Below are 12,861 nucleotides of genomic sequence, written 5' to 3' on the forward strand. Positions count from 1 at the left end.
GATTATAAATTTCAAAGCAAGGATTCACCTGACTTTTCTCTTACATGATTTCCAGGACCCAGTTAGGTGTCTAGTATATTGCAGAAGTAATGAAGTAATGGTTAATTTCTTGTGTCAGCTTTAGTTGTTTTTGGTTGTTGTTTTGTTTTGATTTGGTTGTTTCTTATTTATTTATTTTTGAGACGGAATTTCTCTCTTATTTCCCAGACTGGAGTATAATGACGCAATCTCAGCTCACTGCAACCTCTGCCTCCCGGGTTCAAACGATTATCCTGCCTCAGCCTCCTGAGTAGCTGGGATTACAGGCACCTGCCACCACGCCCAGCTAGTTTTTGTATTTTTAGTAGAAACGGGGTTTCACCATGTTGGCCAGGCTGGTCTTGAACTCCTGACCTCATGATCAGCCAGCCTTGGCCTCCCAAAGTGCTAGGATTACAGGCGTAAGCCACTGCCCCCAGCCTTTTGTGTCAATTTTATTGGGTCACGGGTTGGCCAGACATTTGGTCAAATATTATTCTGGGTGTGTCGTGAGAATCTTTCTGTTTGAAATTAACATTTGAATTGGTAGAATGTGTAAAGAAGATTGCCCTCCCTAATGTGGATAGCCGTAATCCAATCAGTTGAAGACCTGATTAGAACAGAAAGACTAAGGGAATTTCTCTTACCTGACTACCTTCAGCTAAGAGCTATTCAGTCTAACATTGGCTCGTCCTTGTTCTCAAGCCTGCCAGCTTTCAGACTAGAATTTACAGTATCAGCTCTACTGGTTCTAGACCTTCAGAGTCATATTGGGACTACTAGATCATTAATCTTCTTGGGTTTCCAGCTTGCTGACTGATGATAATCTAGGGACTTCTCAGGGTTCTTAATGACAGGAGCCAATACTTCATAAATCTTTTTAGATAGATTAGATATATAGATGATATAGATATAGACATAGATATAGATATAGATATAGATATAGTTATAGATATAGATACTATTGGTTCTGTTTCTCTGAAAACCCTAACAAATTCAGTAAGCAATAAATTATTAGTAGAATGAATTAAAGTCTTCAATCATTTTTAATTTGATGTGGTTGGCTTTCCTACCTCTTATTGCTCTAAACTCTAAATTATTTTGTATTTTCTTGAGCTAGCATTTTACTCTTTTCAAGACAAAATAAATGATTCATTTGTTCTGAAATCAACAGTTTTGGTGTAGAGATCTCTACTTTTATTTTTTTTTTAATTTTTTGCATAACTATCCTGTCGCAGAACAAATAATATTATAAAATAACAGTTCTCTTCTAAAGAAAGTGAACAGAAATCATTTCAAATCAACCATCCTGCAAATCTTTCTCGGAGGACACCTAATTCCTAGAGGAAGTTAACTTTGGTATATATTCTGTTATTTTTTTTTTATTTTTATTTTTTATTTTTATCACGTGCTTCCATGCGAGCTTGGCAAGCACTTTTAGATACTCTATGAGCACAACTTAATCAATATGTTAATTTTCAGGGTCCTTCAGAAGGTAGTACTACCTTGGATGAGACATATACCTACCCTGTGCTTCAAAACAGTGTGTTGAGAGGTAAGGGGTGTCCTGGTGCACTTCCCTGAGAGTAGATCTTTAGCATAAAAAATGTGGTGTATATGCACAATAGAATACTATTCAGCCTTCAAGAAGAATTAAACCTGTGATTCGTGACAACATGGATGAGCTTGGAAAACATTATGGTAAGTGAAATAAGCTAGGCACAAAGAGATAAATACTACATGATTGCACTCATGTGGAACCTAAAAAAAAAAAAAATTGATCTCATGGAAGAAGAGAGTACAATGGTGGTTACCAGGGGCTGGACTAGCTGGCAGGGGAGATGTTGCTCAAACGATACAAAATTTCAGTTAGACAGGAGGAATATATTCAAGTCATCCTTTGTATAACATGATGACTATAGTTATTAATAGATTGTATTCTTGAAAAATCCTAAGAGAGTAGATCTAAAGTATTATCACCATAAAAATGATAACTATGTGAGGTAATGCATGTGTTAGCCAGATTTATCCATTCTACAATGTATATATACTTTAATACATCATGTTGTACATAGTAAATTTGTATAATTTTATGCAAATGTAAAAAATAAGGTAAAATTAAAAACATCAAAAGTACAAAATGATCTTTAGTTATCAATTAGTCAGTATACTGATGACTTCTTGTATATTTGCTTACCATGAAAGAATATTAAGAGATGGTTTTTGTGCAAAAAGTAGGAGCATTTCCTCTTGTAAAACTTTACATGATGTTTCTTAAGTGTCACATTGGAATAGTAGAGCTACCCCAGAATTTCAGGTGGCCTTATGGAAGCACTTGCTGGAGGTTGTATTTTTTTTTTTCTACTTTTACTGCCTCTACAGAAACAATGCTGTGTGTATGCAGAAGCACTGGGAATATTTTTCCAGGATCTCTCTGTGGGGTTCGATGTTGCTTCAAAATCTTTGTTTGCATTGAGAGTGTAGTTAGATAATTGAAACCAGAACTTGAAATGGCTACTTGCTGTTTTAAGAGGCCAGATAACCTAGAGATGGGAGGTTTGAGTTCTTGCCCTGGTTCCACCACTCCCAATTGTTAGATCTTGGACACAACTCCTCTGAGTTACTGTGTTCTCACCTCTTTACTATGGACATAAAACTACCCATCTCCCAAAATTGTGAAAATTAACTCATTAATAATCACATGAGATCTTCCATAAAGCTGAAGTAAAAATCGAAGCTATTTATTCAGATGTTTAAGAATTTCAAATTAAGGACTCACACTTAGCGTGTGCTTTTTACTCAGAATTAATGGGATTTAATAGAATCAGTCTGCATATTATATTCCCTCTCTTCCATACCCTACATATAAATGAGTCTCATCTTTACCTTTGAACATGCTATTTTTTCTATCAGGTATACTATCCCTAGATCTGTTCCTCTACATAAGTCCCAACCATCATTTCAATCCAGTTTAAATCCAATAATAACCTGGGGAATACCAAGAGTGGGGAAGGGAAGTGATTTGCCCAAGTCTGTACAGTGATTAGTTACATGTGTTGTTTCATACATTACCACTGGGTTTTCTGAATTCACTGTCTCTATAGAAAATTTTGAAAAGTAGAATTCCAATGGCAATAACAAATTTTGGATATTTATGGGTTTTGCATGCTATTGAGCCTCTTGGATAAAACTTACTTTGTAAAATTGTGTTATTGTTCTTATTTCTGAAAAGTCACTTAAATACTGACATTTCTCAAAATGCTAATTTTAATATGAGGTGGCATTAAAGGAGATTACTTTAAACAAATTTCTATTTACTTTTGAAGAAGATTTTGCTATAGACATCCAGCATTATAATTTGCAATTAACATTTAAGAATAATATTTAGTCCAAAGCTCAAAAGTGGTCATCCAGCCTCAATATGGAAGCATGTCTCCAAATAACAGCTAAATTACAAGCTGCCTTTTGCAACAGTGCCATAAAGGATGCTTACCAGGGATTGTTTCTGTGCAGAACTCAGTTAGGGGTGGTATGGTATAATGACAACACTTTCTAAGACAGCACTCCCTATAACAGGATAGAAACTGTAGAGTTAGCTCTTTAAGCTGATCAATGTATAGGCAAGGTGACTTAAGGTCATTCACAGATTACCTTTTGTCCTGATGTCTGGGGGTAAGGTTCCTGGTGCAGAAAAAGGAAGCCACTCACCTCTCCAATTTCTCTGACCACCACAGAGACTACATTAGTTGATTTTGTTCTGAAAGGAGCCAAAGTCTACAGATCATTTCAGACTGAAGTCTGGAAAGAGGATGTTATCTGGCTAAGGCTTCAATGTTTGATAAATTGACAAATATAATGGCTAAAATCTGTATTTTAAAAAATCCATCTCAGGACTGGAGATATGAAATGTATACTGTCTTTCCCTAAAATGTGATATGAATTATAATTGTTCCAGAATCTTCAGAAGTTTCCCCTTTTCTCATCATTACATTCCTGCTGCCTGAAAGAATAATAAACTATCCAAAGTTATTATCGAATTACAACCACAACTCTTTACCTTCAAATCACAAGTTCCCAAATGGTTTCTAACTATGGCCAAGCCTCCGTGCCTTTGATTTTACTCTTCTCTTGACCTGGATAGGGTTACCTGTCAAAATCCTTTAAAGATCAACTCAGACATCATGTCTACTTTCCTTTTTTTTTTTTTTTTTTTTTGAGACGGAGTCTCGCTCTTATCACCCAGGCTGGAGTGCAGTGGCACGATCTCGGCTCACTGCAGCCCCTGCCTCCCAGTTCAAGCAATTATCCTGCCTCAGCTTCCTAAGTAGCTGGGATTACAGGGACCCGCCAGCAAGCCCAGCTTGTACTTTTAGTAGAGACAGGGTTTCACCATGTTGGCCAGGCTGGTCTTGAACTCCTGACCTCAGGCGATCCACCTGCCTTGGCCTCCCAAAGTGCTTGGATTACAGGTGTGAGTCACTGTGCCCGGCCTTGTTTACTTTCTTGTAGCTCATTTATTTGATTGAGTTATTATCCTTAATGATTGGTTTATATTTTACTTCAGCCAGTTAATCACGTATTTTCTTCTTTCTCCTTGTGAATTTTCATCACTGAGAATCTGAGAACTGTGTTTTGTTTTTCTTGATAGCATCTACAGTATTGATAAATGTTCTATAAATGTGTGCTGGATTTGAATCTTCCATTGACCAAAGTCTTTTAAAAAAGTGGTAAAAAAGGAAGACTGGAGCCCAAATCTTGAGTCCCAGTTTCAGTTCTCTTTTTATTCCAGGTTGAAAGTTGACTTTCATTTCCATTTTGATCTTGTGTGAAGACACCTCTCCTGTCCCTGGCTTCACACTGGATGTTCAAAGCCAGCAGGGCACACTTTGACGTATGCTAATGGATGAAATCATCCTCACTTATCCTACAACCCTGGAAAAATCTCACATCCGGCAATCCCAAATGCAAACCCTAAGCCTTTCATCTGGGAGTCCATCTGGTATTGTAAAATCCGTAAATGTCTTTGTCAGTCCCAAGTTCTGCTGTGCTAAACAGAGTTTTCACACCAAGTTGCCTCTTGAATCCCACCCACCGAGTTCTCAGAAAAGTCATGTAGCAATAATTGTTTTATCCATCACTGTCAGCATCTGTGATTTAATTGTGCCCAGCTGTTAAGAATATGCAGCGAAAGACAAAGGAAGCAAGACACAAAGCCCTGCCCCCAGACCCCATCCCTATGACTCAAATGTTTTAGCACCAAGAACTCAAGAACTAGTTTAATCATTCTCTTCAAAGGTGTAGTGGGGAACTGACGTTAATCTTTTGCAATTTGAAATTAAAATTTCCTGAGTTTCTAATGGGAATGCTATTTGAGTTGCCTAACTGAAATGAGATAGTCAAAGCTCCTTTGTTTCAACTTCCTAGATTGGTGGCTGAGTAGAGACAGATTTGAAAAGATTTGTGTGGGGCCCTTAGAATATTTAATCTATACTGGATCCTGTTGGCAAACTAGGAGAAAACTTTTCCTGCATCTAATACATGGCTCCCCAAAAAGACTTCCTGAGACAACCACTTCTACAGAATGTTAAAAGGTATTTTGAAGACAAAGGTAATGCTCAATCATTTAAGAAACACCAGGTAAAGCTAAATCTATTCCTCTAGGCTGCCACTTTCTAAATAAAGAGGGCCTTTATAATAATAACATATTTGTACTTGCCCAAGGAGGACAGAGCCTGCGGCTTATTGACCATTAAGCACTTTTTCCACTGAAGCTCTGATGGGACTAATGGTAACTGGGACACTTTAAATGAGCAAACAACACCAAAAATAAAATAAATAAACAAATGTAAAACAACAGAAAAAACTCTAATCTAGTACTACTATTCTCTTCTTCTTACATCAACCTGTGGAGTCACCTCTTGCTTTTACATCCTCTTCTCTGTTTTACTTCCATTTAGTCTATTCATTAGTTTATAAGCAACTATATGCCAATTTCTTCCTTTCCAAAACATCCATTTTAATATTGTCTCCATTTTATTCTGAGATAGAAAAGCAATGGCCTTGAATTCAAACAAATATGAATTCGAGTTTTGTTCTGGGGTTACTGACTGTGATCTGGAGCAAATCTTTTACTTTTAGTAAAGGGAGTAAGAAAACAGCTTACTTCTGTAAAGGAAGTAAGAAAACAGCCCTCAAGATCATTGCAAAACTGAAAAAAGTGAAGCATTTATGATAATGTGTGACTCATATCAGATTCCCATTATAAATATATGTGAAGTCTCAATCATAGTACTGCTAATGTTACATTGACAGCGGGATTTGCAATAGAAATAGAATAAAAATAGCTTTGAAATAGCATACCACATAAATGTGATGAGGTTTACCGATGCTATTGATATGGACAGGAGGCAGGGAAATGCTAAAATGAGAACTTTACATCCCTATTTTTGCATCTGAATGTTTCCTTTTGGCCTGCCATGCCCCGTATCCTGTGCCATGAAAACCCCAAGCTCCACTGGCAGAGGAGCTGAGCAGTGTGGCAGAGAACAGAAGAGAGAAGCATCGGAATGTTCAGAGGAGAAAACACAGCTGGACATCAGAGATTACAGCCAAACTCCAGGGGAAGAACATCTTCCCACTCTATCCCCTTTCTAGCTTCCTATCCCACTGAGAGCCACTTCTACCACTCAATAAAATCTCTGCGTTCACCATCCTTTAGGCCCATGTGACCTCATTCCTCTTGGACATTGGACAAGAACTCACGACATCCTGGGTGGGAGAACTAAAAAAGGTTGTCACTTTGGCCCCTAGTCCTCACTGGTAGAGGGCAGCTGGCCCATATAATGAAGTAAATGTCTCATTGAGCTGGTAGCATGCCCTCTGGGACTCCAGGGGTCCCAGGCATCCCTTCCCAAGGGCAGAGATAAAAGAGCATTGTAACACGTGTGGACACTGCCATGGGGCCTAAACAGGGCCTGTTCCCACTGGAGAGAAGTGGCTGGTGGTTCCGGCGTTTGTTCACTCTGGTTCGCACACCGGTCTGCTTGCGTATTCCCTCCCACAAGGGGTTGAGCACAATGGCCAAGTAAACGAGCCACCCCTTTCACAAGTCCTGCAAAGGAGCCAAAAGACCTCTCCTGTTTCACTATTTTAAGTCAAGAGGCATAGTCAAAAGATTTATATACTCTCTCTGACCCCAGAAAAGTTATTCTAATTTGTATTGTTCATTTAATGCTGAGTTTCCCATCTGAGGGGCTGCAGTCTGGAGGCCTGCAAAGGTATTAATCCCCTTGATCTTTGTGGTTATCCAGAGCCCTTGGACTGCTCACTTCTGCCTCTAAGCAGCCTCTTTAGTTAATTACTATGTTTGGTACACATATGGTCATTAACTCAGGCAACATAATGTCAACCAGGATGTAGTGAACCACACTAGTTAATGTCATGATGTCAAAAATACAGTCGTGAGGGTACAACGAGTTCTTGTTGAGTGACCCATTTAAACATTTAACCTTTATTTAAAACCAATCAAAGTTTCAGTTGTGACTGGGAGGTTGCTTACTTGGATTTGTGACTTAAAAATTGTGTGTCATTTAAGAATTAATTAGATTGATAGATCTTTATAGACCCTTTGGACATTGAGATCATTAGATTTTATCAACTGACTCCAGCATATGCCCAACAGCTTGACGGTGAACTTTGTAGTTTTCCTTTTCCCAATTCATAACTCAGAAGTAAAGCCAAACAAAGAAATAAAGGCGAGCCTCTTTGGCCACCACAGATTCGCCAGTTAGAGGGAAGTTGAGGCCTAAAAGGCAAAGTATAAAGAAAGTTAAAATTTCTCAATAACAATGAAATGATTGAAGAACTCTCTGGTTAGTGTGGCTTAGTGTCAAGGATTTTAGAGCCAGAAGGGCTTAAATTAAAACTACAGTTCTAGATTCGTATCACTGAGCTCTGATTATCCATTCTCTAAATTGAAATGATAAAATGAGCAAATCAGAGAGTAGATGTAGAAAAATAACTTGCAAATGGTAAACTGCTGTGAACATGTGATTGTTGTGTTCTACTGGTCGAGATCTGAAGGACTGGTAGAGGGCAAATGAAGACTGAGTCAAAAAGACAGCATTTCCAGCCCATGCTTTACTTCTGGCCCCCTGCCTTTCCTTTCCCAATTTCACATTCTCACATTCTCACATTCTCACATTGGGGCTCAGACCGAAGGGAGTGTGCCCTGGAGACTGGTGGTTTCCATCAGAACACAAGTTTCACGTTCCACAGTGGGATTCCCAGTCTCAGCATATGTTGGTCTGGACTCTGCAATCCCCTAGCTCCACTCTCCTAAATTACTATCAGTCCCCACAGGACAGCTTCTTGCAATGTGTTGTTTTGTCTCTCCCTGTTGCTACAGCAATCCAAAAAAGATTTGTGTTTCCAATTCTCTGAAATGGAGACATCTGTATGTAATTTTTGAAAATCCTTGTCAGGGTCCTCATTTACTGTTTTGATCAGCTCTCTCTGACATGTGAGCAGAGTCCCCATAGAAGTTAAAAGGGAAGAGACCCCTCTAGGCAAACAAGTGCTTCCCATAAAGGCAGCATGCCTATGGATTTCTGTCCTCTGTGGAGTGAACTCCAAGAATGCACAGATAACCAAATTATCTCCCCAAGCCTAACCTGAGCCTTTTGATTCGACCCAAGAGGGAGAATGGTCAAATCAAAAGACTCAGATTAGGACTCTCTTCAAGTTAAATTCTGTCAAGGAGTTGTCTCTTCTACATACATACATATGAGCCCATGTGGGTCCTAAAAGTCCTGCCCCTTGCATGTGCCCCATTTTGAGAGGTGATAGGAGCTGACATTGTTTAGGACTGGACAACAGGAATCCTGATCTTTGTTCCTCATTGTAAATAACCATGTGGCCATAGGTGTAAGAATCACATCTGGGCTTCAGTTTCCTCATGTGTTAAATGAGTTGACCGGATGTCCACGGCCTCTTTCAAGTCTTTCAATAACTCTAGGCATGAAGATTATCCAGGAGTGGGGCTCCTATACATACACCTGCTAACCCCCAGGCAGAAAAGTATTATACAAATTTAATCACTAGGCTACTGTTGGAATAATGATAGGAAGTATTCTACTCCTCAATGGAGTAGAAAATTTATGTAGATCTTAAAGTCAGATAGACTCACTTCCAAGCCCTCATGTTACTTTTTGGTAGTGTGACTCAGGGCAATTTATGTAAGGCCTCCAGACTCCTGGTAGCTATTTTACAAATAATTTGTGAAAAGTAGGTAAAGTAATTTATGTAAAGTACAGAGCACAGTGCCTAAAACAAAGTAAGATCTGTGTAATTTCCCATTCCTCTTTTTTTTTTTTTTTAATCCATCCACTTTCTAACCTCAAGCTGGCCAAAATCCAAGCTTATATGTGTACATATCAATGCTTCTACATTTTTAAAATGTGTATAAACTTAAGGGGTACAAGTGCAATTTTGTCACATGTGTATACTGTATAGTGGTAAAATCTAGGCTTTTAGTGTGTCTGTCACTCAAATACCTTTATGTTTATATGTGTGCATATACTGAAATGCATATGTACAGGTGAAAAATCACCCCTCTCCACCCATATCATAATTTTTGCTTAATTGGGGTACTAACACTTCAAAAAATTGTAACTTTTAGTTTAGATTCAGGGGGTACATGGGTATATTGAGTGATGTCGAGGTTTGGGATATGAATGATCCTGTTATCCAGGTAGTGAGCATAATACTCAGTCAATTTTTCAATCCTTGCTCCCCTTCCACCCCCTTCCCTTTTAGGAGTCCACAGTGTCTATTGTTGCAATCTTTATGTCCATGAGTATCCAGTGTTTAGTTCCCACTTGTAAGTGAGAATATGTGGTATTTGGTTTTCTGTTCCTGCATTAATTTGCCTAGGATTATGGCCTCCAATTTCAACTATGTTGCTGCAAAACACATGATTTCATTCTTTTTAATGGTTGTGTAGTATTTCATGGTGTACATGTACCACATTTTCTTTATCCAGTCTACTGTTGATGGGCACCTTGATTGATTCCATGTCTTTCTATAGTGAATAGTGCTGTGATGAACATACATGTGCATGTAATCCTTTCTTCAAAATGAAATTGAACTGTCTTCTTTTTCTATTTAATGTTAAATATATTTATGTTAAATTGTACATGTTAGGTATTAATGCTAAATATATTTAAGTAACATATTTTAATGTTCAATATATTATATATATATTTTGAGAAGTGTCTATTCATGTTATTTTCTCACTTTCTAATGGGATTATTTGTTTATTACTTGCTGATTTGTTTGAGTTCCTTGTAAATTCTGGATATTAGTCCTTTGTCAGATACATAATGTGAAAACATTTTCTCCCATTCTGTAAGTTGTCTGTTTACTCTGATGATTATTTCTTTTGCTGTGCAGAAGCTTTTTAGTTCCATTAGGTTCCATTTATTTATTTTAGTTTTTGTTGCTTTTGCTTTTGAGATTTGGTCATAAATATTTTGCCTAGGCCAATGTCCACAAGCCTGTTTTCTGTGTTTCCTTCTTGAATTTTCAAGGTTTCAGGTCTTATATTTAAGTCTTTAATTTATTTTGAGTTACTTTTTTGCATATAGTGAGAGATAGGGATCCAGTTTCATTGCCCAACCAACAGAACACTTCTGCTACCTCTCCAGCCACACACACACACACACACACACACACAAACACACACACACACACACAAATGTGAGTGCCTGCTCTCCCCCTGGCTCAGGGTCTCAAATTAAGTATCTTTTCTTCTTGTTAGAAAGCAAGCAAGGTTTTCTGCTAGTCCATTCTAGGTCCATGTAGATATGGCATCTGCATTTCGAAAAGTGCCAAATGGAAGCCAATGTTGAGAGACAAAAAAGGTACTAGCTCTGTTCGTAGTCTGGAGTGGTCAAACAGTTTAATTTTTCCCATATTAGAAAAACTAGGTAAACACCCCCAAAATTGGGGTTTTCCTGCCCCTGGTGACTGATCCAGTGAGATACCACATTCTTGATTTTTGCCAGACCCTGTGCTAAGTGTGGATATATATTTATTTTATCCCAGTTACTTCTTATAGTCGCCCTATGAGATTTACACTATTATTAATGCCAATTTATACATAATGAAATAAAGACTTAAACAAGTTAAGTGATCTGACCAAGTTCAGATGGCTAGCAAGTCTCATCCATAAGATCCCCCACCAGACCCCAGTCTCCCACAAGATTGACCACTCCAGGATTTGATCACTTATCTTTTCTTTATGTTCTTCCTTAGGTGATGGTATCTGGTCTAATCACTTAAAAAATTATGTATACACTAAATATCTTTACACGTAAATCTCCAACCATGAGCTCCACAAGGTGCTCCAGATTCATATATTCAACCACCCCATTCAGCACCTCCATTTCAAGGTTCTTTAGACATGTCCAACTTATGATCAAAGTAAATTCCATTTATCACCCTTCTTAATATGTACCCCTCTCTCCCAGTTGTTTGCATCTCAGAAAATATTACTATCATTGAATGATTATCTTTTCCACTCCATATACTATCTATCAACAATTCCTGATCTCTCTACTTTCAAAATACATGCAGAATCTAAGCACTTTTCCCCATCTGAGTCTAGACTGGGTATCCCATAGAAATATAATGTCCTACATACATTTTTAAATTTCCCAGTAGCCACATTTTAAAAAGTAAGAAGAACCCACTGAATAACATATTTAATAGCATTTTATTAACATATTTATTAATGTTTTATTTCATCCATTTGAGCAATTATTTGAGAAAAATATTATATCATTTCAATGTGTAGTTAATACAAAATAGATATTAGTCAGACATTTTACATTCTTTTCTATTAAGCCCTTGAAGTCTGATGCATACTTACACATACAAAGTCTGTTCGTTTAAAGGAGCTACATTTCAATTGTTAGTAAGCATATTTGACCAGTGGGTTCTATGTTTGACAAGCAGTGCAGGTCCAAGGTCATAATCCCCCTAATTCTCTGATAGCCTCCTAGCAAGTCTAAATTCTTCTACTCTTATTCCACCAAGTCTATGATTCACGCCATTGTCTAATGATCCTTTAAAAATGTCAATCAGATCATGCCACTCTATTGTTCCAAAAACCTCCGGTTTCCTAGCACTTACAAAACTCTGAAGCCCTTCCATGGTCTGGCTCCTGACTGCCTCCTTGACAGGGCTCTCTGATCCTCTGCTCTGTGCACTGTCGCACTGTGCTTCAGTATGCTGGCTCTAGCAGACACAGTTGATGGTTTTTCCAGACCCTTTTCTATCTCTTTGTTGGTCTTGTGTTCATCCTCCAACCTCCACGAGCCATATCCTCTAATGGCTGACCCCTGAGACTTTGTTTAAAGGACTGCCCCTGGGCATCTGGAGCTAATCCTCTTGCCTATCCTAACAGAGACCTGGAATTTAGGGGAGTCGACTTCCTCCCTGGCTCCCTGAGGTGTAGTATAAGCTCCAGGAAAGATGAAGCTAAGGCCAGCACTTTGCGTAAATTCTTACTCTTTCCTTTCCTACCTCCTAGACTCCCTTACAGATTCCTTCTGCCAAGTGCCTCCATAACAAATAACTTATAAGACAGCATGGGCAACCTAACCTAGCACAATGGCCTTAGACACTCTCCTACATCAGAATTGCCTTTGCAGTTGCTAGTCCTCAGCCTAGAACTCTCTTCTCCCATAGAGAAACATGGCTGGCTACTCTCACTTCATTAAGATTTCTGCTCAAACATCACCACCTCAAGAAAAGCTTTCTCTGATGTATGTGTCTGTT

At 38.3% G+C, this 12,861-nt stretch overlaps 1 protein-coding gene across 1 annotated transcript in view; it reads right to left on the minus strand.

The window, feature by feature from the left end:
• Positions 1-7,742: 7,742 nt before the first annotated feature.
• Positions 7,743-12,861, minus strand: part of DELEC1 (deleted in esophageal cancer 1) — a gene marked incomplete at its 5' end in the record, with an annotated part of 52,256 nt that continues 47,137 nt past the window's right edge. Inside the window, one exon of the mRNA XM_017876002.1 lies at positions 7,743-7,822. Within this exon, the coding sequence (XP_017731491.1) occupies positions 7,743-7,822 (80 nt within the window). The remainder of the gene's footprint in view (positions 7,823-12,861) is intronic.

Source organism: Rhinopithecus bieti, unplaced genomic scaffold (genome assembly GCF_001698545.2).
Source record: "Rhinopithecus bieti isolate Rb0 unplaced genomic scaffold, ASM169854v2 scaffold_9997, whole genome shotgun sequence".
Lineage (NCBI taxonomy): Eukaryota > Metazoa > Chordata > Mammalia > Primates > Cercopithecidae > Rhinopithecus > Rhinopithecus bieti.